The 27,908-nt window shown below is 37.1% G+C and overlaps 3 protein-coding genes across 3 annotated transcripts; 2 read left to right on the forward strand and 1 right to left on the reverse strand.

Moving 5' to 3' along the window:
* Window positions 1-685: 685 nt before the first annotated feature.
* has1 (hyaluronan synthase 1) lies at window positions 686-6,302 on the reverse strand. The gene is made up of 5 exons (XM_043260368.1): window positions 5,362-6,302; window positions 4,431-5,126; window positions 4,105-4,330; window positions 3,553-3,685; window positions 686-2,837 (listed from the first exon to the last, which is right to left on the reverse strand). The coding sequence occupies exons 2-5, from the start codon at window positions 5,109-5,111 to the stop codon at window positions 2,162-2,164; spliced, it is 1,716 nt and encodes a 571-aa protein (XP_043116303.1). The 5' UTR covers window positions 5,112-5,126; window positions 5,362-6,302; the 3' UTR covers window positions 686-2,161.
* Window positions 6,303-18,587: 12,285 nt separating this feature from the next.
* On the forward strand, window positions 18,588-20,721 carry fpr1 (formyl peptide receptor 1). The gene has a single exon (XM_043260046.1). The coding sequence runs from the start codon at window positions 18,588-18,590 to the stop codon at window positions 19,713-19,715; it is 1,128 nt and encodes a 375-aa protein (XP_043115981.1). The 3' UTR covers window positions 19,716-20,721.
* A 1,435-nt stretch (window positions 20,722-22,156) lies between these two features.
* si:dkeyp-84f3.5 (uncharacterized protein LOC334144 homolog) lies at window positions 22,157-27,461 on the forward strand. Its single transcript, XM_043261886.1, has 3 exons — window positions 22,157-22,422; window positions 23,191-23,264; window positions 24,329-27,461. The coding sequence occupies exon 3, from the start codon at window positions 24,765-24,767 to the stop codon at window positions 26,505-26,507; it is 1,743 nt and encodes a 580-aa protein (XP_043117821.1). The 5' UTR covers window positions 22,157-22,422; window positions 23,191-23,264; window positions 24,329-24,764; the 3' UTR covers window positions 26,508-27,461.
* The last annotated feature ends 447 nt before the right edge of the window (window positions 27,462-27,908 follow it).

Below are 27,908 nucleotides of genomic sequence, written 5' to 3' on the forward strand. Positions count from 1 at the left end.
GCAGATATTTCATGAATATTAAAAAAAAAAAAAAACATTCAATAACTGTATTGTTTTTAAAATAGTATCCCAAAAGAAGTGCCGCATATTGAAAACAAACCAAATGTTCATAAACACCTTTTTCTTAAACTTTTGAGGTAATACTCTTAACATGTGGCTCTAAGATGTGGTGAAAAACTGCACTTCCATGATGTGCTTAAAGTGAAAAATGTACTCTATTTTTATGAGCTAATTTTGTACTTATATTCTAAAAAATATTCTTTAGTAATTAAGATAATCTTTTTTGCACACCATGAATATGAACTAAATGAGCTTTTAACATACTTTATCTCTATGAAAAAAATACTTATTTACCGCTTGTAATAGTCTACACTTGACTATACACCCATCTTTTATACACTAGTGGGTCTAAGTGTACAACAAATGGTATCTTAATTCATTTTTAAAATACAGAGATAGTGTGTTAAAGGCACATTTTAGTTCATATTCATAGTGTTCCAAAATAGAACAGTTGAGCACACTACTTAGATGGTCTTACGATTATCTTACGTACTAAAGAATCATTTTAGAACTATATATCAAGTACAAAATTATTGCATGGAAATAGTGCTCTTTCAGTACATTACGGAAGTGCAATTTATTTTCTGCTAGCATTCTCTAGTTTAAGCTAAGTTGTTATTGCTCATATAGTTTTAAAGACATCAACATTCAGCTTTTTTCCCTTGTTTCTGGCTGTTTGTTTTTTGTTGATGGTTTTATTGAAACAAATTTTAATTCTCAGCCTCTGTAATTGGGGTCCTCCTTGGTTGCCTTTGGTAACAGTCTAAACATGGTGCAACACAAATGAAGCAATTACCCCCAAACGACTCCCACCCTGTTCTGATTCAGCCTCTGATTCAAGATGCTCTAAATCACACAAAAGGTTAAATCATTTACTTTGCATTGATCATGCATATATTATCCCACAGCTCAATTATGGCCAACCATAACTTATTTGTGGGCTGTTATCCTACAGTGTTATTGATTTTGCTGTAAATGACACCCAAACTGATTTATGTCACTGCTGGTCTGGAGGTACAAATGTCAGGGAATCCTCCCTTAAACTGTATTTTGTTCAAGGATTGTAAAATCATTCAAAGACCAAAGGTTGTGGAATAGAGTTGCACCCTAGTCTACATATACATTGCTATTATAAAAAATGTAAGTAAATTTTGTTTTATCATTTTAAAATGACTTTATTGAATGACAAATGTCACATTTTGTCTCCAATCTAGGTCTACATTTTAAAAGCATTCACATTCAAAAGCAGTGCAATGTATTTACTTTTATACTGCCTGCATATAGTTATTTTAATTGGATGTTTGAAATAATTCAGCATATTTTAATAAAATAATTTATTTAATTTCTTGTATTGTTTAAATAACCAACATTTGTAAGTTCACATTTACACAATATTGCTGCCAAAAGTATTTGTCACTAAGTATACATACTCAACATATTTTATTCAAGTGCTAAAAAAACAACATAAAAATGCCCTGTCACATTATATCAGAAATTAAAATCATCAGAAAGTATTTTAAATCAACGCTCGCCATAAAAATAAAATAAAATAAAAACATTTGGAAATTCTTGCACAATTGTTTGTTTTTAAATATTTGTCCTATTTTTCTTAGTAGTCATTCTGAAAGTAACAAATCCTAATATATGAATATCACATGATCAGTGCTGCTCACTGCGTAGCTATGTATCAATTTATTTATGTTCTTCAAATAATGTTTAACAACCAATGATGTGCTAATAATGAATGTGCCATGTTCAAATTCCCTCACTAATAACATACTCCTATTATTCGGTTTCAATACTACATTTTGTACACAAAAACGTACATTATGAATGCTGACTCTATACGATCGCTTTTCGCACATTTCATATAGTCTAGTCATTACATTTCATAAAGACCGGTCGCCTCCATGTCACTTCTGATCTCTGAATACTTATAGGCATCATAAATTGCATAAAATATGTGCAATATCAAAAAACGTCATAAATAAAATTGCAAGTTAAAAAAAGTCTATAAATAAAATTGCATGTAAACCATTTAAAAATACCAATAAAAAATGTGCAAGTGGTCCTAAATAAATAATGTGCCCAAATAATTGTCTTATACATTCACAGTGTAACTCTGTGAGCGCTTTCGGAATAATCTCCGAAACCACACCCAGTAGAGGCAGAGCATTACAAGCCAGTAGCACACATAAGCTATGACTCCAAATATCAAAAACTTGATCTCCTCTTTCTTTCCATCTGTTGTCCAGGTCTCATTGTTTTGCCTGTAGATAGTGTACCCCAGGCCTCCCAACAAAATGGCCCCCCACACTGATAGAGGCGCCAAGGGGATATAGTTCCCCACCATCTTACGACGGCCCGATGTCCCCCAGCTGCTTTTGTTCATGGTGATAATGGCAAAGTATTTGGCAGGCAGGAGGCTGGTCATATAGAGAGCAGAGTATAATGACATAAAGAGCATGACTGCGTTTTGTCGTAAGATGCAGGCATATGCTGCCTTTACCAGACCAATCAACTGGATGCAGCACAAGACCCACAAAATGTCCCAAAGAGTGCCTGTCCAGAACAGCTTAATAATGGTGGCAGTGACAAAAAAAGGAAAGATGCCTGAGACAATGGATTCGTAGGTCATCCAAAGGTGGTGTTTGTGCCACCACATAGCGTTATACAGCCATTCACGGAAGTAGGATTTGGTCCAGCGCGTCTGCTGATTGAGCCAGCGCAGAAACTGAGCGGGAGTCTCTGTGTAGCACTTAGAACGGGCAGTGTACCTTAAAGAAACAGAAACCCGGTTAAAACATGCCTGTTTGAAAGTCATTATAGTTTATAAGTAGTTAAGAAGAAAAGGAGCTTTTCATTCATATGCTAAATAATAATTAAGTTGCTGTCACTAGATTATTTTCTGCTATTTGACCGATTGGTTCCAGCTTTTTTTATCAGTATACATTACGTTGTATTCAACAAAGACATCAGAAAGACGTCAGCTGAACAGTCTCATTTTTCCTCCTATCAAAAATTCGATAAGGTGTAGATCAGTTTATGTTTTAGCAAAAATTCATAAAATTTTTCAGATGATTTTCTGATACCATACAAATGGTTAGGTATGGGGTGGACCTTCGTACTTAATTTTTATTGAAAAAAAAATGTCTCTGTATGAATACAAATACATAAAATTGCCATTTCAAGAATAATTTATGACAAAAAGATTTTACTGACAAAAGATCAGGTCAAGTTAGCAGTCAACGCGCATGTACTGACAATTTGAAGTCTCAATTTGAATTTAAAATGTTCTCTACTTTCTTATCCATTGTGCTTGCCAAAATAATATGCTGATATTATCATGTGGACCTTCATCACGTCACTATAGAATGGGAACGGTTTGTAGTTGTAATGTGCCAAACAATTTTGGACCATTTTGCCAAAAGTTAGACAGCCGCTTATCATATATTTAGCATGTAAATAATCAGTTGTCAATGAAGAACTTACTTTGTAGCATAGCCCATGCTTAGCATTCGATTGGTGAGATGCCGGTCATCCCCAAAAGTGCAGTGGGTACCAAGAAACTTCTGATTGTACCAGGATTCCAGAAACTGCTGCAGGAGGTCATTCCTATAAAGACCTGAAGCGAAGATCTTGAAACTTATTAAGTTATTCCTACAGACAAAACATTCAACGACTAAAAAAAGCTAGAGTAGATCAGATGAGAACTGAGCAATCCCACACCTTTAACAACATTACGATCAGTGTTTGGTGTGAAATATTGTTTACATACTGTAATTGAACCAATTTAGTTTGCTGCAGCAATTACTAAATATTGTTTGGCTGTTGATTAATATCATCCAATAGACAGCAGTGACATCTGTTGGAAAGTAATTTTGGCAATGCAAGTTATTGTTTTAAGATTATGAAGACAAACGTTCTTTATTTGAACTAAGCTGCTCTGATGACTCATTTAGTATAAGACCAGACACATGCATTTAGTACATAGGCTCAGTTACGATTTAGTGTAAACTTCAGGTCTATAAGAGTTTCTGTTACCTAAGGGGCCGCTGATACAGGAGACACAGTCGAAGAAGGACTGGCAGGACCTCTCAATGTTGAACGCCATCCAGTAGCGCAGGCTGCTCATGAAGCTGATGTAAGAGTCTTTAAGGTTAAGGATCATCACATCGCCTCCCACAGCACCGTATTTCTTGTTGCTCTCCAGCACCTTGCAGAGCTCCACTGTGGCCAGAGGGTCTAATTTTGTGTCTGAGTCACACACCTGATTAAACAGCAGAATAAAAAGATTTCTTGAAGTATTTCTTACACATACACATTGTAGTTCCCTTTAAATTCAATGCTCGAACTTTAAAATCACTAACCTGTATATAATCCACAGAAGATCCTAGTGCCTTGAATGCTGTATACATCACTTCCCTCTTTCCTCCCCATTTTTGCATGATGCACACACACTTCTTGGTCCTGATGAGTTCTTCAACCTCTAAGCGCTGAGGGTCTTCAAACACAACTTCATCGTCTGGACCATCAGCTTCAGCTGCATTCTTGTCAAGGCCAGTGGGCTTCCAAGAGTGGTAGTTGTTTTGCCATATATAACAGCCAGGATCCTGGTCTTCAAAGACCTCCCTGAACATCTCCAACATGTAGCGGTCATCTTCGGAGTTCCCGTCCACCACCATGACAATGCGTAGCAGCTCAGATGGGTACTGCAGGGCCCGTACTGACTGAAGGCACTCGCGGAGATAGACAGGGTCCTCCTGATAGGCTGATATAGTAAAGCCGATGGTTTTTGTGTAGGAGCATGGTTTGTGCCGTGCGTTCATGCGCCGATGCTCCACAAAGGCAAAGAAGCTCTGAATTAGGACATGAATGCTGAGAAGCACCCCGTAGAAACCAATGGAGATGATGTTATATGGAGATGTGGCTATCTGGAAACCATCGATGTATGCCCATAACATCACCCCAAGTACCAGCAGAGCAAAGAGAAATGTGAGAATGACTCGGACCAAAGAGGCAAATTTCCTTAATACTGGTTTGATGTCCATTTTTTTATGAAAATGCTAGAAATATGGGGAAGTGGGGGGTTAGTAAAAAATATTTTTGTAATAAAATCTCAGTGCTGATATGGTATATATATATATATATATATATATAAATATATAAAAATATATATATATATATATATATATATTTTTTTTTTTTTTAATATATATACATTAAAATATAAAAATATATGCATAAAAATATTATAGAATTAAGTAAAATTTAGAAACAATTCAACTGATATCAACATACCTATTCCTGGGTTTGTTCACTCCTTCTTTGACCTGCTCTCCTCCTGAACTAACTGTTCATTCAAGACCTGAAAAAACTTATAGTCTGGCTCTGAGCTCAGGGAACATCCTTCTCCAGATGTGTAATGAGCTACAAATGTTTCTGAGCTCAGATCACGCCCCACAGGACCATCCATGACTCATACGTTCTACGTCAAAACTCAGTAGTCCTCTTTCTGATGTTCTGGGTGTTTTTGTTGGGTCAGTACGCATAACACAGACGATGAATGACTATCATCAGTTTGGGTCATTATAGATTTTATTCTTCTGTTTAGGTTTAACGTGCCTTACAGAATAGTCATGTTTCACGAGGTGTGCACGTTTGATAATCTGATCACACAGGTGAAATTTTTATCTAAAAATCGCTGGTACCTTTATTTTAATGGATTGTTATGCATTGAAATCCAGCTTCTATATGATTTGTATGTATATATGTGGTGAAAAACTAAGAGGACTTCTCCTCTTGATCTAACAACATAAGAATATACATTGATGTTTTTTATCTGAGAACTTGTGTTCCTGTTTCCATATTTCCTCCATTTTTATTTTCTTTTTCTTTCTTTCTTTCTTAATTTTGTAAGTTGCATGTTTAACTTTATAAATGCATTGTGGGCTCGTCAGTGATGACATTGCTCACTGTTACAGTATTTTATCAAGACAACAGGAGGGTGTGAAGTGAGAAAGAAAACGTACCCCTTGCCCTCGTGATTGTTTCATAGAAACATCAATACTGTAAATTTATCCAATAAATTTGTGCCTTTTCAGTTTGTTTTGTTTGCGCTTTTGGTAAATGAAATAGCTGAATAAAGAACAATATAGCTCCAAGGACTCCTCTGCCTTAAAAACAGAATATGTTGCCCTCTTGTGGTACAATGTAGTAAAAGGAAAGTTTGTAACCAGGCGGTTTTTGGGTCACCATTGACTATTTTTTTTTTTACTATGGAAGTCAATGGTGACCCAAAACAGCTTAGTTACAAACTTTCTTCAAAATGATTTCCTTTGTGTTCGGCGGATTTTCGTACAGGTTTGGAACTACTTGAGGGAGACTAAACAACAGAATAAAAATTTTTGGGTGAATTATTCCTTTAACATCATAAAAAGTCTTTTTTTTCTACTTGTTTTTTTTTTTTTTTTTAATTCTTTTTAAATTAAGGGATCGTGCTGCCAAGGTTTAGTCAGCTCAAAATACAAGTTCTACTGTTTGACAACATGCGTTGGGTTAAATTGACTACACTTAAAACTATTAACACTTAGCCTACTTTAAGTTGCAATAACATTTTTTCTCAGTTTTTAAAATAAATATGCATTTTTGTCAGTACCTGCTATGATTTACAACCAAAGATTTAATCAATTAAGCTCTAACTAACAAGCAACTAACTCTCTTTGGAGTATTAATAGATGGTTAGTGGGATAAGTTGACCTGTAACATATAGTTAGAATGCAACTACATATACAAGTTTATTTATTTATTTTTATTATTTATTTATTTTTTAGAATATGACAACTGCTCCTGAAATTAGTTTTACTAAAGCACTGTTTTGCTGTGTAACCATGTTTTACCAGCAGAGGGCAGCACCGCATTATCTAGTTTTCGAGGAGACTCGGTCGCCTGCTCTCATTCTAAATGCCTGTCAAGTAAACACTTTTTTAAGACAAAATAAAATAAATGGAACAATATAGTCTGGCTATTAAGCTACTGTTAAACATAACTTATTAAAGAAAATGTTTTTACCTACTAGTGTTCTGTATTCATTGTATTTCACTGTCAAACCACAAACTGTTTTGAAATGTCCACGGTTTAACAGCTGATTCAGCTGATCTTTAAATATAAGCAATGGGGATTACATTTACACAGTATATATTAGTTCATAGGAGGTTGCTATATAGTCAGTAATGTTTAAAAATATTTGTGCTTTCACTGATGGTGATTTTGCTAATATTGTATTCAGGTGGTATTTATAGGATGTCAGCTGACCTTCAAAAACCTCAGTGCAGGGTTGTCCTCAATATCAGGAAGTTCATTCATGCATTCTATGGAAGAAAAAAAATGGTAAGTAGTCAAATACTGGTTTTGACTACTGTTTGTTGAAAGCAATGATTTTAACAATAAGCAGTAAACAACTACATTTTAAACAATCTTAATCCTGATGAATGTTAAGCCTATGGTGAAATTCTGAAATGGCATTATATTGCATTATATTGTGACACACTTCTGCGTCAAATCCACATGATACAGGCAGATCAATGGCAGTCTGAATAAGTTCACTTGTTATCTTACTTTTTTTTGATGGGTGAATTGTGACTAACGCCTTTTTCTCGAAATGTAATCTCATTTTTGTCATAATATGTCTTTCAAAACACTAATTTGTGGCAAACGACAATAATTGTGTAACTTAGGAAATACAGAGAGTGGTTATTAGCGTCAGAATCATGTGGATGTACAACACATCGAGAGCTGTTTGTTGTGCACTTAAACTAACAGTCATGCTGTCAAATTTAATGAGAGTTTTATTTTGATATTATTGATATTTTCACATTCGGACACAAAGAAACAACATTATGTTTCTCACCTGCATGGTGTTCTTAAGAAACTTCCATTTCTTAATTTCCAAAGAACAATGTTGTTCAACAGTGTGCAGTTTGCATTATTTTTAGATATTTCAAAAAAAAAAAAAAAAAATATATATATATCTCTGAATTTCCTGTCAGCAGTTTAAGAGGAAGCAAAATTTGAGTCATTGTCACACCTTAGTTTTAAATAAAGTCTTGCATGAATCCAATTAATAATTCATGTTTTATTTAATTGCTGCAGATTGTCAGGCACTCTATAAACACACTGTGTTTATCAGTGGCAGACAGAAAAATAGTGAGATGTGAGGGTACATTTCACAAACCCCATGATTATATGTACTTAACTTTTAAATATAACGCATTCCCATCCAGTATGGGCAAGTTCTCTACTACTCGCTCTTTATGTCATAGCTGACTCGCTTTTATTGTTAAACTTCAAAGGCCATGGTAAGAAATTCTGGGCATTGGTATAATAAAGAAAATCATTGCTATTCTGCTTTTTTCTTTTTTGTATGTTCAACTCAGGCAGATCAGTTTTTTATGTAGTAGGAAGAAATGCTCATTAACCGTAATTTGCAACAACAAAAACTGATGTAACTTTTTCTCTCAATCTCATGCAGTTTTTCATGTGAGATCAAAAAGAAGATTGGTATTGATGTTGTCACCACAGCTCTTTTCCAGTCTCTATATGTGCACTGTTACATCTAACCCTGTTTCACAACACTTCCTGGTCTCCATGTGTCATGCAATGGTAAAGATAAAACTAATAATAATGAAAAGTAATGAATGTTAAAATATTTCACATTATATAAGTATTTGGCTTATTTATCGTGACTAATGAAGTGAGTAGGACAGGCTTTTAACAGCTATTAACATTTTGTTATGTTATTCAGGCCAAAGACTGTATGTAAATATGTAAATATTTAACAAAGCTAGTTGCTTTAGTTATTTATTTATGTGACCCTGGAACATTAAACCTGTCTTAAGTCACACAGATATATTTGTAGCAATTAACACGCATTATTGTACATTTTTCTTTTATGCCAAAATCATTAGGACATTAAATAAAGATCATGTTTCATAAGTAAGCATATACTGTAAGTATATAAAAAAACAAATTTTTGATTAGTAATCAAGATTCCAGGTTTTCAAAAAAATGTATTCAATCCTAATGAACTATGCATCAATAGAAAGCTTATTTATTCAACCTTATGACAGGGTTTGTGATCCATGGTAACAAGTAGTGTCTTAATAGTCCAAGAACAAGATAATCAGACTACAACTCAAAATACAACCATATCACAAAACCTACAGCCTACCCGACAGTTTAGACAACAATAAATGGACCATTTGCGGGAGAGAAAAATAACAAGAAAGGAAAAAATGAGTGGCAAGAAAACCGGAAAAACTACAACAGGACAGATGCACATGAAAACATGCAAACCACAACAAAGTCCCACCACTGTTACAGTGCAGATGTTGGCAAAAAAAAGTTGTATGCATCGTTCTGTTCTTTTGCTGATGTTTTAAAAGTCACTTGTTGTGTATAAAACAGAAGCTATTGCATTTCTCTTTCTCTAATGACATTGTGTTAACATCCGCACCAAGAGGCACAGATGTGGAACTGAAATTGAAATATATGGCTCAGTGAATGGCTCTCATGAAAAAAGCAGCATATGCCTAACAGATGCTGCCTTTTTTCTGGATGATGAAACAGTGTTTGCTGAATGTGGTCAGTGGAGGAAGTAAAAAAAAAGTATGAAGACAAAATTTCACTGTCCTCTCTTGTGTGTGTGTATACGGCAAAGTTTATTGACTTTGTCCATATGCCAGTAGCCTGGCTCTGATTTCCTCCTCCCTAAAATGCATATGTGTATTTCTCATGTGGTCTCTCATGGTTGTGTTCATGTGAAAAACAAAGAGCCTTTATATTTTATTCAGTCTGTATTATCACTAAGGGAGACTGTCTCTTTACATCCCAATATGCTGTTTAAGACAGAAAGTTTTCAAGAGTTTCTAAGAGAATGTTGTAACTATACATCAATCTTTTTTTGCGGTTATTGTAGAATATTTGCGTCACTGCTTACAAAGACTGTGGTTGGAAATTGAGAAAAGTAATAGGAAGTGGGTCTGGCATGAAATCTCTAGCATTTGCTCTATGTTGATTTTTGGTCAAACAGGAAAAGCAAAAGTGGGGAGAGAATCTTTGATTCAGTAACAAAATTCTTGACCTCTTCACAGCTGTAACGCACCACTCTGCCCTCCCCATCCACCCAAACCCTGAAGTTGACTTGAATTAAAAATGTACATTGCACAATAAGTACATTTTCGCACGTTGAACAATAAATACCTTAAATGAATCACTGCCTCCAAACTTTTGTTTGTTATAAAACAATTCCGATCAGGTTCAATTTCTGTGTTTTCACATCCGTAGCATGTCTATTACTGTAGTACAGAATCAACTCCAACTCTCTCAGTCAATACAATGATTCTTGATTCAGTACAACTGACAGTTTATGCAGTGTGCTTGCAGTAAAATCAGGAAAACAGGTCCATGTCTGTCAGTCACTACAAGTAATGTTGTGATGACAGACTGGGGTCTTGCTTGGAGCCCTGATTAGATCTGATTAAGTGACCTCAGGGGCATGACCTCATTGCGAGTGACTGTGCAGTGATCCCGCTTCTCTATCCTTTGGAATGGACCAGCACCTTCAGTTGTCACCCAACCTGTTTTTTCTGCAGCAAGCAGAGGATCACTGGCTGACACATTGAGGGATCCGTGTGAGTGCCGTTTTGCCCCCAGACCACTCACTCCTCCTGCAGCACCTGACCCATCCAGCTGCCGAGCGATTCAATGGAGCTGTATTACTCTGGTCATCCTGTTTCATTTGGTGTGCTGAGAGAGGATCAGATGTTGACCGCTGCATCAGAGGACGGGCTATAGTCAGCCGAGGAGTATGACGAGGAGGAGACGCGCCCTTTGGGTGCTGTGGCTTCCACCAAATCAGACCCAGCCTCAGCCAGCCTCCAAGTCCTCTCAGAAGACTACTAAGAGACCCTGAGACGGATGGCCTGGAAAGGCGAGGAATTGCTCTTCAGGATATGGTGAACAAGGCGCCACTCCTTCATTTTGTTTCGGTACCCAATGTCTTGGAAAAAGAGCAATTTCCTCACCCTCTGAGCCTTCAGGTCCGTGGCTTGACATTGTGTGAGGCATTGCTTCCTCACTCTCTACCACAGCGCCACTCATTGCCAGTGGCCAAAAGACAACATTTAGTGGATGCCCCGCTTCCCCACATGTCTCTAGCCAGCTCTCCAAGGTATCCAGACAGTCTGATGAAGTCCAGCCAGAACACGCTGCCTTTTCCTGACTTCTTCTTCATTGTTGCACTCCCCTTGGTACACCGGTGACTGCCACTTGTGAGGAGCTTTAATGTGTGGATGGCATTGCCCAACCCATCACGCTGGTTTATCCGGACAATTCGGCTCGACTATGCGATCCAATTTCCCCCCGGCAACCTCTCAGGTTCAGTGGCATCCTTAAGACTTCAGTGGCAGCCTTGAATGTTCCTGTCTTGTGCAAGAAGATTGCCGTCTTCCTGGCAAAGGAGGCAATCGAGCTAGTCCCTCCAGCCGAGATGGAGGGGGGGGGGTTTACAGGCTCTACTTTATCATATCCAAGAAACGTGGTGGCCTTCGACCAATTCTGGATCTGCGAGTTTTGAACTGGGCCCTACACAAGCTCCTGTTCAAAATGCTAAAACAGAAACGCATTATCACATGTGTGCAGCACTAGGATTGGTTTGCAGTGGGCAACCTGAAGGATGCGTATTTCCATGTCTCCATTCTTCCTCGCCACAGACCTCTCCTATGGTTTGCGTTCAAAGGTCGAGCATGGCAGTACAAAGTCCTCCCCTTCGGGCTCTCTGTGTGTCTTTACAAAGGTCGCAGAGGGTGCCTTTGCCTCGCTACGGGGGACCTAGTGCTTCAGCACCTCAGCCAGTTGGAGTCAACTGAGAAAAGAGCAAACTCTTCCCCGTGCAGAGAATCAATTGGAGTAGTGCTCTCCTTCCTGTGAGAAAGGTTGGAGCGTAGGCTGTCACCCTCCACCTTGCCATTGCAGCTCATCACAATGCAGTAGACAGTCAGTCTTTGGGTAAACACAATCTTGTCGTGAGGTTCCTCAGGGGTGCCAGAAGGTTAAATCTCTTAGTGCCCTCATGGGATCTCTGTGGTCCTGATGTTGTCTGGAGCCCCCAGCCTCACTCCACCCAGGGTGTTGCCTCCTCCTTTGCGTTGCCGCACTTTGCCTCTCTGGCAGATATCTGCAGAGCTGCGGGGCTGCGGGACACCGAACACCTTTGGTAGTACAGTCCTCGTGCAGATCCAGTTTTTCCCGTGTGTTGGGTAATAGGTAATTGGTGGGAAGAGCTGACCGGTGTCACACTTGTTGCGCCATTCCCCCTTTCCTGGGGATGCGAGCATTGTTTTTTCTCCTCCAGTAAGTTCCCCAAGTGAACCCTCGTGGAGCTTCCTCCGACACACTCGGCAATCAGAATTGGTGGACCAGTCTGACGCCAGGCCCAGTATCAGCTTAGCTTTCCCAGTTACGGTTGGCCCTTGTACTAGGCTAGGTGCTCCATGAAACTGATTCTTCTCTGCGATCCTATATGTGTATCTTCCATGGTAAGGTTTCCTCTCTGTAAACACGTTTCTTCCCTTGACAGAGTCTTTTGTCTGTGGGTTGGTTTCTCCAGTTGTCATGTGCTCACAGTCCCTGCAGGCAACCAGGTCAGCGAATTGCTCTGGGGCTCCTGGGAGGGTTACAACCTTTGCATAGCATTAGTCTGACACACATCACTTGCCAACTATTGCAGTGCTATCAGGTGGTAATGGGTTCAGGTTGTGGGGTTTTTCATTGGACCCCAGTCTGTCATCACAACATAACTCGTAGTGACTGACAGACAGGGAATGTCTCGGTAACATATGTAACCCTCTTTCCCTGATGGAGGGAACGGAGATGTTAGGTCCCCTTGCCACAATGTAGCAAGACCCCAGTCTGTCATCACAACATAACTTCTCTGTTCACTCCATTAGGAAACGAGGGTTACGTACGTAACCGTTCTCTAAAAATAAGGGCCTAAAAATCAAATAGTAAATGGAGTGTGCAGCTAAAATTGAGTGCATGCAATAGTGTTAATTTTAGAAAGAAAGCAGGAAAAGAGGTTTCTGGTCAGTGTTGCTTTCCAGAAGAAATCCAGCTGGTTGCAGCAAAAACTCAAAATTGTTTCTGTTCTCTTTTCATTACGAATGTTTGCCCTGCTAAAATGAGGGTTAGAACTAGAATAGGGTATTGAGGATTTTTCCCTAACAGCTACATAAACACAGGGTGGAAGTTTGTACAGTGCCTCATTAGATTTTTCATTGCCACAAAACGAGAGCAAAGCAAGTTCATTTTCAGCCCTTTGGATCTGTTTTTTCGTAACCACACCCTGCCTTCATCTGCACAAAAGAGTCTACTCCAACCAAGCCCCCAGCCCAGGCACAAACTAACTCTCTGCCCCATAGTCCCACTGGTTGTTTTACACACCCAAATTGGTATTTATGCTGGCTGACCAAATTGCAAGTTTGAGAGACCTGGGTGCCCGCAAACTATAGGATCTATTAATATCCCATCCAGACACCATCATTATGAATGACTCATAACAGCTTTATGTGAAAACCTAGGACAATCAATTAAAATAAGGAAAACTTAATGAGAATTTGCAGTGTAAAAATGAAAGATTTATTCTTTATGCTTAAAATTCCATAAAAAAACAAAAAACCAAAAACATTTCTAACCTTTTGATAGGATGATAGGATGATAGGCTACACTATTGCTTAATGTGCTGATTTGTGGCCTTCTTTAATCTCACCTGGAGATTGTAAAAGATACAATCGCAATATTTTTTCTCCTCTGCCCAAAATGCAACAATCAGCATTATCCAAGATAGAAATAACATGATAAGGGAAATTTAGATTCAGTTTAAGTATTTGTGTGGTGCACTATTACAAAATGATGCATTTGAACATTTAGCACTAAGCTTCCACACCCTCCTATTGCTCATTTCTCTCCCCCTTTCCCCTCTTCCTGTCTTCAAGTTGTTTCTTTCGTTCTAACTTTATCTTCCTCCGCACATCTGTATTGGCAACGTGCATGACTTTCAGATTGGTTGCTTATGCTCTTTAAGGACTAGAATGGTTCATTTGACGGGTGCAATTAATTTTAAAGTCAGTGGAATTTAAAAGTAAGAAGTGCTCAACAGTAATGTTCTCCAGGCGACTGCAGGAAAACCCAAAGTGGGAAGGTTAAGAAAACCCTCACAGCCATCTAAACCGATGTCTGGAAGCAAATATTAAAACGTCAGTGCAAAGTTTTTTCTTATTAATTTTTTTTTTAGAAATAGAAAACTGTCAGCACTGCTCAGCCACTGTAAACAACCTCAGTGCTTATGATGGTTTTATGTGATTTTGGCTTGACTGGATGTGACGAACAGGGTGTTACTGATAATACCCTTAAAATCATAACTAAAGGTTTTCTACAGTAAGTGGTTAGTTGCAGCTGAGAACTTCATTATGTGTGTTTGTATATAAAGCCAGGTTTGAAAAGACTATCGCATAATTTCTGTCTCTGATTCATGTCATTTAGGTTGTGGGCTGAAATTGGCTGTCTCTTGTGTGCACCTTATAATGAGCCATCTGAGAGGCAGAATGTGATTTGGAGATCTTGATGCAAGTGGGTGATGGTGATCATTGCTAAAGCCTTGAGTGACCCCAGGAGAGATGTTCCTAAGAATAGTTGTTAACAATAGCAAGCTGTTTTTGAAACTTTTGATTCCAAAAAAACAAATAAATAAATACAACTATTTAAAAGAATAATAATGAGAGATAGAATTAAAATTGTTGTTACCTCCTCTGGACAGAATGCATCTTTAGAATATCTCTTAAAATTTCTCCACTGCTTGTTTCCCTTTTGTGCACTGCTTTACTCTCAGACAACTACAGACCTTTTAATATATTCACCATTATTCAGTGTGCATGTTTTAATTCTCTGTTTAATTTTGTCACTGAGGTTTAGTTGTCAGGTTTCAATTCGTTTTGCATGCCATCCCATGACCAATAATCTTTACAATGTGCAATGTGCATGTTTTCATCAAGTTACCTGTGCACAGGTAAGACACCACATTAATAGCAGTACAATTCTGTATGTCTTTAATTCCGAACTTGAATTAAATATACAACTAGGCATTTAGATCGATGTGATTAGACAGAAAATGAATTTTCCAATCTGTAATTGCGTCTGTTTTTTGCTGTAACATTAAACATAAAACCCATTTCACAGATCATTCCAAAAGGTTTTCGACTGCTGTTAATAAAGATTTCCCAACATTGTTTTATTCTCACAGATGTTCAGGGCAAACACTTCATCCTGAACCCCAGAGAACTCTAGACCCAGAAAAAGGTTCCCATACTACCTTGCCAATATTCACAATACACCCACACAGCAGCATGCAAGTCTCTGCTACGAGGGTGTATAATAAATGAAGGCACGTAGGGGGGTTCCAGAACCCGTCCTCATCTCTGTAGGTTGGGTGTGTCTTAAAAGAAACCATCCTGTTTTTTAAACCTCCATGGGAAGAAGGGGTGGAAAGGGGACTGTAATCTCACAGCACTCATCCACCTACACAGCAACCTTCTACAGCTTGGATTGATTATGATTTTCTTATGTTTCACAGTCATTGCTGTGTTTGACCAATGCATGTGACTACATTGACTATGCAAGCATGTTGTAGTGCAGATGTATATTGTGCTGTAAAAGACAACTGAAACAATGAGTTTATATTGTGAAAGAGTCAAAACTCATTTATATTCATTCCAGGTGGTAAACACTGATTAACTTAAAAACTGGCATCATAACATTCCTACCAATTTGCATTCGTTGTGTATTTCCAAAAATACTGTTAGACGTTTTTAAACATTTTTATGGTTTTAGTGTTGAGAAAACGGAGTGGAAATCCATCTATACACAATATATCATCTTAGGTAGGCTACAGTGAATAATTGTCTTTTAGAAAGTGACTCTAGAAAGTGGTGAGGTTACCGCAAACTGAAACACTCTGATAATACGCAGTCATATGCATCAAAAATGTTAAAATACAATTATTTCTATAAAACGTTAGGTGCTAAGCTTGTATTCTTCTAACACTCTTTAATAATATTTTCACATATTCATTTGATATTCATTGGGATGTAACATAGTCATATTGTTTGTATTCCAAAATAAGCAAACTACAAAACTGTCTCTGTCTGCTCATCCCAGTGTTTAGTTTGGCCAAAGGACCAAATTTTGACAGAACCCCTTTTGTAAGTTGTGTTAGCATTGAGTGTTTGCAGAGCCTCTTTAACCTCTTCCAAAATTATCTTTGATTGTGTGGATCTGATTCATTTTTGTTTAACTCTACAATGACATGATTACCCTAAGCAATTGATTTATTACATCTGTGCCATATAAATACTCTCAAATCTCTTGGGAAACATGTCTACTCTAAGATATATATACAACCTGTTGGTTTTATTTTGCCTTGAATACAACTAGACAAATCAACAGAGTCACCATGACACACAGGGCAGCTGTGGCCACTGTAAATCATAAACAGATGCAGTGACTAGACTTGTCATATGTACTACTGGGAAAACAAGACGTGCATGTTCATGTTCATTCATTCACCAGTCAATGCAAGGCCTGCATTTAAACCTCAAGCCAACATTTCTTTGGGACAGTGAAGAAAACCAAATAAAGAGTCACTGCATACTTGGGTTGTTGGTAGAAGTAAAATGGTTGAGCCTTCTGTCTAGTTTCAGATATGATACTAGATCATCTGAAATATTATAAATCTCACTGCAACCTTTCTGAAAGGAATAAAAACTCTTTCCAGTATGAATAATGTGTTTTCACATGGTTTTATTTACATAAATGTAATTGATTTTGTAGCATATGCAACTTTTTGTCTTATGATGTAAGATACTCCAAATGATTGTCACATAAGTGTGGAAATCTACGCAAGTTATGTAAATTTGATTATGCAAGATTTCATGTGATGTTATGATTAATTTAAAGCAACAGTCCTTTTTACTGCTCATGCATATGTTAACAGTATATTTAAAAACTAAGTGCACTAATAATAAAATAAAAACATTGACTATATGCTAGGAGAACTTAGATGTTCATACAATTCAAGTGAAGGCAATACACAGATGGCACATTTAAAACTTGACATCTATGGTTTGTACATTTAAGAAGTAGCCCTAGATAAATGCAAGTTTTAGAAAAGCCATGCAGGAGATAGGACTATTAAATTATTGTAATAAACCTGTAATACTGCAACTACAATTGTAATCCTATACTAAATACATTTTTAAAGTTGTCTTACATCGTCGTATGAGATCGCCTTACTCGTTTTTCCAAACATACTGTTTTTGTCAGGGGATGGCAGCTTGCGGTACCGCATTCGGGGAACCGCAGTCATTCCACGGCTCTCAAATGTTGGAAATATTTGGCAAGTTACAACCCGTAAAAGAGGCTTGACGCCTCCAAAAATGATTAGTCTAACGGTATCAGTGCACTACGTACGTAAAAACACCGCTCTGGTCAAGCCTACAAGAAAAATACTATAACATCGTGATAAAAAAAGGAACAGCTACAACAACAACCGAGTAGAATTTGGAGGGTGGTGATGTGACGTCACTCCAGATTGCGATTGAGTGTCCCGACAAGAAACAAGAGAGGTCATTGCAGTTGTGCTCTCGCGAGTCACAGGTGTTATCGAATTATTTTGTGGAAGTCACTTATTAGGCAACTCTAGGTAAGCAGCACGCTTTGATAATATTGTCTTACTGTGAAACTTAACTACCATTATTATTATGAATGTTTAGGCAAAAGTCATTTGAGCATAGTCATCATCGTTATCGACTCGGATGTCTGTTACAGCAGAGATCTGTGTATCGTTTGGATTGCGCATTTAACCGTTTTGATGGTTTAACAATAGCATAAAGTCTTAACAGTCACATTTTGGTTGACAGCCTAGAATTTTTTTTTCTCTATGAATCAGTTTTTTTGTTGTTCTTTTTCAATACAGTATTATTTTTATAGGAGCTATGATTTTACATAGGCTATATGTTTACATAAAAACGACACTCCCTTTATGTCTGTTATACTACACATGGAATAAACTCTTGTAAAAACTGGAGGGAAAAAAACATTTGACATTTTGCGTTAGTTCAGTTTAGTGACGTATAAAAGACACCGTATGTACAGACATCACATAAAATGGGATCAATTACTTATTTGAATAGACCGATAATTTCCATGCGAAATGTTACACTTCTAGTAGAGAAAATGCTTTTTTGATGATGTTCGGAGCTTTTCTCATTTTTCTACTCCAATTCTGGCCTCCAGTGGACAAAAGCAGAACAGCATGTTAATTAGTCCCGTCTAGATCAGGTTTAGTCTATCTGACTGCTTACAATTATTTACTAAATACCATATTTGTTCTGTCAACCTAGGTTTGAAGATTTACAATGACGGATTCATACAATCTTTCAACCAGTTATGTCAATTACAACTCATCCGAGTATGAAGATGACTATGGTGATGATTATGATGAGGATACAGATCTCAAGAAATCTCTTAACATCATGTCACTGATAGTCTACAGTCTGGCTTTTGTACTTGGAGTGGTGGGGAATGGCATTGTCATTTGGGTTACTGGATTCAAAATGAAAAGGACGGTCAACACGGTCTGGTTTCTGAACCTTGCTGTAGCAGACTTCCTCTTCACTGCCTTCCTCCCTCTCAGTGTGGCTTATACGGCTATGAGCTTCCATTGGCCTTTTGGGCAGTTCATGTGCAAATTCAACAGCACTCTCAGTTTCCTCAACATGTTTGCCAGTGTGTACATCCTGGTTGTGATCAGTATTGACCGCTGTGTGTCTGTGGTGCGTCCAATTTGGGCACAAAACCATCGGAATGTGAGACGAGCTTCTGTGGTGAGCTTTGGAGTTTGGTTTTTTGCCCTGGTGCTGAGTTCACCCTACTTTGTCTTCAAGGACACTGCACCCGACCACAGTAACCCAAACATTATCAACTGCTTTAACAACTTTGCGTTTTCTGATGATTATGAAACACCAGAGGTGGTGGAGCTCCGGATTCTGCGGCATCGTGCTATGATCATTACCCGTTTCATCATAGGTTTTGTGGTGCCTTTTGTGATCATCGTCTCCTGCTATGCGGTTATCATCCATCGTCTCCAAAGAAACCGTTCCATGTCTGGCCGAACTGCCCGTCCCCTCAAGATCATTGCAGCAGTGATCACCACCTTCTTTCTGTGTTGGGCTCCTTACCATATCCTGGTGCTCATAGAGATGGTAAACCACATGGGAAAAACATACAGCTCCACCCTGCAATATGTCACCACTGTTGGAATTCCCATTGCAACCAGTCTTGCTTTTCTAAACAGCTGCCTTAACCCACTGTTGTATGTTTTTATGGGACAAGACTTTAAAGACAAGGTACGCAAGTCAATCCTGAAGGTTTTGGAATCCGCTTTCACAGAGGAAGTTTCACGCACAAATACCTGCACAAATTCAATGCCCAACATTCGTAACAAAGAGAACGGGAGCAAGTCCTTCTCTGATGTGGAAGTATAACTGTATAGCATAAATGAAGCACGTTTTTCTGAAGGAGGACTTTACAGACTGTCTTGTGTATTTAATGCTCTTGTAAAACAGTCTGATTGATTGCCAGTAACTTACTGTAGATTCATATTTATAAAATTAATTGGCAACGGTTTGTTCAAATATAAATTAACATTAAACATAAACAAGTCTCAAACAACTCTTTAAAGAATTAAACTAATAAGAACAGCCTCATGCAAAGCATTCTGGGAACCAGAAACCGTTATCAACCTTTTTATTTTATTTTTTTATTGGGTCCCAGAAATGCTTTGCATTAGGCTGTTATTTCATGTATTTTTTTCCTGTAAAGATAAGGCAATCAACTGCCATACTGTAATTTCTAAAAAAATGTTAACAGTGTGGGTATATGCTTATACAATGCAGAATTATTATGTACATATTATGTGTGTGTGTGTGTGTGTGTGTACTTGTTTATGCTTCACTGTGGAGACCAAATGTCCCCCACAAATAAAATCCTGAAATGTTTGACATTATGGGAACTGGCCTGTGGTCCCCAAGGGGAAAAAATAGTAAATGGTGTTTATCTGAATGTGCAACCATGCAAATTGTTGTGTTGTAAGGGTTAGGTTAATGGGTTAGAAAGTATTGTTTTGTTTGTATAAAAGTAATAGAAGTCTAGTTCTCACAATTCACAGAAATAAATGTGTGTGTGTGTGTGTGTGTGTGTGTGTGTGTGTGTGTGTAAAAGATAGAGATTTTATTATATACCCATAAAGTATTTGACAAATTAAACTTGGTATTATAGGCCATATATGAGCAAATTAGAATGAAGTTTTTACATGTATTGTGCGTGTAATGCAAGTAGCTTTTGGCTGTTTCTTTACTGTATAACTATTGTCTGCACATAATTTTTATAAAGCATATTTTATTTCATATAAAATAGTATTACGCTGGTTGATGTATATCAAAGAATAAGCAAAAAGCTGAAGCAAAATAAACTTATTGATTAAGCTTCTTACTCTGGTCTTATTTTCTGTGGAGGTCTTGATATAAATATAATCAAAAACTGAACATGAATTAATATTACAAAACGATAAAGGTTTTTACATTTTTTGAAATAGGAAAATCACATTGATAATTTTAGATATTTAATAATGTAATGTATGCTGTTTCTATTCAATTATATTACAGTTTCTAAAGAAATCACTTAATGCATTCAAAGGACCTATGGGTCTTCTATAAGACGGTATTGTATATTAAAAAAGTAAAACCAATTTGCAATTTACAGGCAGTTAAACCATTATATATATGCACACACACCCATTTTTACACACAAGCAAGTTGGTTTTTTAAGCTTAAATGTTAACCCTCTTAAGAGATTCATTTAAGGTCATGATGATCAGTTCTTGCTCAAGGATCACACGAGCGAGGGTGGAAGAGAGTGCTGATTGTTCATCCTCCCTACCAACAAATCCTGACCTGAGACTCAAACCTGGAAACTTCGGGATACAAGTCTGATTCTCACCATTATTCCACATGTACACCACTGATTCATTCTTTTTGTAGGCACTGCCCAAAGTTAAATGATCAAATTATTGCCAAGCAGTTCACGGTATAGAAATACATCCATGTCTTTTTATTACATGATTCAAATCTAAATCCTTATGGCAGCCTTTACTTGAACTCCAGGCACAGAGATCTGGGCAGGGACATATTGCTTTTAACTCTAATGGCCATAGGGAGGAGTGCTATGACTCCATAACAACTTAAATTACATTACACCATCACGCCATCATTACTGGAATGGCAATTAAGCATCTTGAACGCTGCTTTCATCAAGCTGGATTTTGTCTCATCTCTAAAAGCTATGTACAGTAACTACATTTCCAGTAGATCACATTCATCCACTTTCCAGTGTTTTTCTTTTTCATTTAATCTCTAGAGGAATGGGTGGAAACTTGTTTATGTCAAGCTCATTGCTCTGCTGTATTAAAAATCAATTACATACAAATGTTTGCATGTAAAGCTGCACGATTACAAAATAGTTTTCTTTCAGCTGTTTTGGAAATCATTTTGAATGAAGTATTGCCTGTCACATTGCAAGGTAAACCAGCTTCCCAAAACAGTTCGTATTTAATTCTTTCTAAAATTATTTATCGACAACTACCCTCCCAATTACCGCACAACACATGCAGGAGAAAGTAAACGGTGAGTTTAAATAAAAAGCCTCACATTGCGAAATTCTTGCTGTCTTGCTTCAATGTTTCAGAACAGACAAATGTGCACAGTAGATAATGCAAATTATCCAAATTATCTAAAAGTAACAGATTTAGATAGCATGCTTTATGCAGTACATGCATGCATCGAATATCAATGAATTAACTATTATTTATAGATTTTCCTCTCTACGTTCGGTGTTCCCATTAACTGGCATCTACCCTCCAGTCCTGTAGGAGGCGGTAACGCAGCAAATCAAATCGCACGCGAAGAAGATTGCCAAAAGGAAGCTTTCGTTTTTCTTTCTCATCCCCTTCTTTTTTGAGAATCTAGAGTTGTTTTTGGATAAGCTACGACTACTTCAGTTGACCGGTCAAAAAAACTAACAAAACCGATTTACGGTGGACGTTGAATTCTCAAGAGAATTCGCTCTACAGCTTCCCACTAAACAGAAAGTTGCTACCTGCGTTTGAGCCTGTTAGAAGTGACATCTATCGACGAGGTAATTTGCGAATACATGTGATTGTTTCGTTTTGAATACTGTTTTATGAACGCATGGGGGTTTATTGTATGTCCCGCACACCTAGCCGTTTGGGTTTTACTTATGTGGCGTAACAAGTATGTAATCTACAAGTAAATCAACTTTGCTAACGTAGCGTGTGCTTTAGGCTTGTAATGTGGTGTTACTAATGCAATGGTGTTTCGCTGATTTTATGTGGTAAGAGCTGTACATTTCCCACAATATTTCCGTTGTAATAGATGTGTGCATTTACCGCCAGTTTATTTTTATTGTGTAGTGGTTGTTGTCGTTAAAAAAATACCATTATGCTTTCTTTTGAGATCGATGAGCAGCCTGATTTTGTTGCTGGACTCATTAAACTCCCACGATGCTTTAACCCTCAATCCAGTGCCGAGAACATTAAAAAAAATAATCCGCTAACCAATACTCATTTGATCATATAACTCTTTTGATAAAATACTTAGACGTTCAGCTTGTAAGCTGCTTTAAATAAAAGAGCTGAATTAATGTAATGATAATGTAGAATCTGCAGCAATGTATATTATGAAACCTTCATTGATTTTAGCCCATTATGAGATTATTTCTGTTCTACTATGTTGTTGTTTTTGTCAGTGCATGAAATAAATTTCTTGTCACAATATAAGAGGTTTTTCGCTTTTGTAAATTGTTGATATAGAAAAGGAAATGTACCAGACCTTTGTTCAGTGTTCTTATATACCTGCTTTAACATTGTTTTTCTATTTTTGTCAGTCTTTAGAAATACTGGGTGTTCATCCTGGCCTTGATAAAGGGGGAGTAATCACTTTTAAAACATCAGTATTGAGGTGAGTTAAATCAAAACCTGTTTTCCTGTTTTGTACACTTGCTAGATGTTTTATAATAAAATTCTTGAGAATAAATGATGCCTTCCAGTGTATCCAAGGAACATTCATGACACATTCAAGACAGAAACATAAAGGAGTAACAAAATTAACCAAACAAAAATATTATACTGTTAACAAACCCAAACATATCTGTATTCAAAATCAACCTTTTAATTTATTTGTGTGTTTTTTCCTGTTCCTGTTCACTGTATCAAATATAAATTTTTTTTGGATTACAGTGTTTCAAATCAACACGCGCCTCCCAGCATCACGACTCGGCAACTTGTGTATGATGCTACACCATTAGCAAGCAGAGTTCTAAACACATTTACTTAATCATTTTTCACATTCACAATATGTTGAACATTGCAGCTTATTAGTTTACTTGGAAGGTGTTAAACTGATTTATCCTATTTCTTTAAATAAATGTAGAATAGTTTCCAAATGTTATCAAATGTTAAAATATTTATTCTGTTCATTGTGCTTTTGTTAGGGAGCTGGATTCAATGTATATATGTATATATGTGTGTGTGTGTATATGTGTGTGTGTGTTTATATCACACTCTAAAACATACTAAAAGACATAATAAAACAGAAATTTTGTTTTAAACAATGTTTTTAAATATTACTGTTGTATATTATTAGTTTTATAAACAGCTAGAATTTGAGCCCTGATGTTAATTTATGGGGAAAAAATGATGTGCCAAGTTAGAAATTTTCTTACATAACCTTATTTTTAGTGTCATCTGAGAGTGTTTCTTTTATAAGTAAAATGAACATCATTATGTTTGTGCTTGTGAGTCAGATTTGGGAAATCTACCTCTATACCACAATGGTAATGATGTTGAACTAATAGCAGTTCCCCAAAACTATTGTAAAGTTAATTCAAAAGTAATACTTATTATGAAACAATAAAACATTTTAATTAAGCAAAAAATATAACTTGAAGCTAAATGTATGTGTCCTTTGTCTTACTTTTCTCTCTCTCTCTCTTTTTTTTTTTTTTTTTTTTTTTTGTTCTACAGATGGCATTTTCTGAATTGCGTGCCAGCACCTGAAACAAGGCAGGCCATACATAACGAGGTTTACATCATTGTATTATGCTCAAATGTCACATTTTCTTACAGAGTTGGGGATTTGATTTAATAGAAAATCAAAGACTTTTTAATGATAGATTTTTAATCCTTCTTTTGGAATTTTACTTTTTTTGGAAGTTGGTAAAGTTTACATTTTAGAAACACTGTGAGCAGTTGTGGCTTTTTTATTAAATGCATATGGAAACTTGGCCTTGTTTTATAGCAGCTGAAGTGAGTGTTAAATGGACATTATTTCCTGGAAAATACTAATCAAAGCTATTATATTTTAATATATATGTTTGAACATCTCGCATAATATATACCATGCTCTCTGTTTACTAAACGATTGAACTTTACCTCAAAAGAGGCTACATTTTGCTTTGTCATGATGGCTTACTCAATGGACTACATGCAAGAATTAGGTGGAGGAGATGCCTTCATCTGCACAGAGTGTGGTGAAGGGTTTAGTCAGTATCCAAAACTAGTTGAACACATGGCCATTCATGGACTTAATGACATATTTTCCTCTGATGGATTAAGCATTAGTAATGGTAGTTGTATCAATGCATCAATTGAGGTCGCTCTCCATGAAAACGGAATGCTCACAGTGGTTGACCGTTCTGTGTTGTCTAACTTTACATTCTTGTTTGGAAAACCGTCATCCAAGTCATTATGGTGCCAACCCCCTAATCAAGAAACCATGACATCATCTAAGATACCAGAGAAGGTGTATACTTATTTTAAGTGTGAAAGATGTGGACAATTGTTTAAAACTCCAAAGAGCTTACAACAGCATCAGCAGTATCGTGCTCTTGAACAGGGCTTCAAATGCACTCTGTGCTGCAAGGTGTTCAATGACCGAGAGTCTCTGCAGAACCACCTTCAAAACCATGCTCATGAACGCTTTTATAGCTGTGGACGCTGTGGAAAACGATTCTTAAGACAAGAGACTGTACTGTCACATCAGAAACAGTGGCATGGATCTATTGGTTCCAAGACTTTGAGTAGAACTGAGGAAAATCAAGGAAATAATATAGACAGGTCTTATCCTTGCAAAATTTGTGGCTTGCGTTTCTTTTGGTTATCTGACTTGCAGAGCCACCTAAACAGTCATTCTCGTGTCAGCAGGCCATCCGGTGAGGTAACACAGAAACAGGAAATGCTTGCGGAAGAAGAAACTAAGAAAAATGGCATCAATTCGGTTCAAGAGCCATGTCGTTGTGGCCTGTGTGGGGAACCTTTCAACCAAATTGCAGATTTAAGAGAGCATCATAAATCACAGCATCCAGATAAGGTGGAAGTGAAGGACTCTTCAGGTTTACCATCTAAGCTGAAACAGCAGTACCATGGTGTAATGCGACAGATGGTTACAAAACAGCAAAAGCTGCGAGCTGATCCACTAAGGCCAAGTATAAGAGGAAGACCTAGAGGCATGAACAGAGGCAATTTTAGTAAAATATTTTCCTGCAAACTTTGCCATCGGGTTTTTGTACACTCAAGCAGTCTCTCTCGTCATATGCGTTACCATAAGGGAACTCTGCATGCCTGTGTTTATTGTGGAAGACACTTTCCACAAAGATGTGATGTTACAAGGCATGTAGCCATGTACCACAATTCTGTGCTTCAACCTAAGGCTCCTGGGGAGTCAAAGACCGAACATGAGGATAATGATTCTGTGAAAGTATCGACACAAACAAACAGTGATGGTCAACCAGAAGAACTTGAAGAAGAAAATCAGCCCACATCCAAGACAGAACAGGACCTGTTACTTGGTTCTCCCTATAAAGGAACTTACAAACCAAGGATGAAGTACAAATGCAAAGAATGCTGTAGAGTCTTTGGTCTACTTAGTGTTTATCGGCGGCACGTATATTATCACAAGCGAAGTCCTTGCAAGGTTTTGCTCAGTTGCCCTCTCTGTCCAAGCCGCTTCACATTCCTGTCTGCTTTAGATCGCCATCTTGAATATCATCATAAAGGAGAGTCTGAAAATGATGGCACAAAACCTCTTGAGACTAATGTAGTTGATTCCAAAAGTCAACATGGAGATGCTGAAAAGCCTGATAAAAATGGTGATAATGGCATGTCATCTGTACTAAATGATTCAACTGAATGTTCTGAGACGTAGAGATCCACAAAATGGCCAAAAGTATATGGACACCCTTACCTAATGAACAGGTTTGGCTATTCCAGCAATTTTAGTGAAGATATATGTAAATGCTTGACTCTAAAAGGGAATATTAAGCTCTTTCAATTTTGTTTCAATAACGAGGGGCCTTTTTCTATTCCTGCATGGCAGTGATACTTTGTACAAAACAATGCTCTACTGTTTCAGATATTGAAGAAAGCAATGAATGGCATGCACAGATCCACTACTGATTACCTTTGGGATGGATTTCGCTTGATTTTATTGCCTGACTGTCTTGATGCTCTTATGTCTCTTGGGGTCTCGTTATAGCAGCAAAAGGCGTGATTAATGCCATACTTATGAAAATAAACTGTTATATATATATATATATATATATATATGAGCATCAGAGAATAATTTACACCAAAGGCATCTAGATCTTCATGCAAACCAACACTGTCCTTTTGGAAAAGAAAACACCAAATACTTCAATAAGTTATTAAAAATTAAGGTGTTATGATTACAATTCTGCTTAGAATGCCTGAAGAAATGCCTTCCTAATAATTTATCAATAAAAGAGTGTCCACAATGAAGATATAATGTAAATCAGTAGAGTTCTCAGAATGCCCGTAGTAATTAACACACTTTTTTTATTTTTTTTTTTTTTTTTAGATTTTGAGTGTTGTACTTCTGTAGCGTTTGGATCATCGGATGTACCAAATGAATGCTGTTGTCTCATGTATGTTGCATATGTTGTATATAAAAGTGTTTCCTTCCAAATTCCCATTTGCATGTTCCAATTTTTGGATAAACTATTCAAATTTTTTATTCAAAGTAGGTGTTGAGAGAGTATGCATTTACAAACCAAAGGGTCCTACATTTGTCTAATCATCTGATGAATTTAAAGTAAAGCAAAACTTGAGTCATTCATGGTTCAATATATTTATCCGCACCACGTCTGTAAAGTCGGTTCTTTAATTAGCGTTAAATCTCCATCAGCTGTTTTTAAATGCAAAAGCAAGTTAATACACACAGTCGTAAATCACTGACAAACTACTCCATTGAATCACTCGCAAAATTGAATGCAATATTGCGTAGTTTGTCAGTGACCTACGACTCTGTGTGTTCATTGGCGCTTCATTTGAAAACAGCTGATGGAGATTTACCACTAATCAAAGAACCGGATTTACTGATGTGATGCTCAGATATATTGATATCGCACAGCCCTATATTCAGTTTTAATCATTTTGTTGACAAAAAATAGTACTTTAAAAAAAATATGGTTAAGATAATACACAGTGTAGCTCAAGAAAATTATGTTTTTAAAAACGTGTGTGACGCTATGTACACACATTCTATCTACGTTTAGGGCAACATACATATCACTGAGAATTACTGTTG

Source organism: Puntigrus tetrazona, chromosome 16 (genome assembly GCF_018831695.1).
Source record: "Puntigrus tetrazona isolate hp1 chromosome 16, ASM1883169v1, whole genome shotgun sequence".
NCBI classification, from domain to species: Eukaryota; Metazoa; Chordata; class Actinopteri; order Cypriniformes; family Cyprinidae; genus Puntigrus; species Puntigrus tetrazona.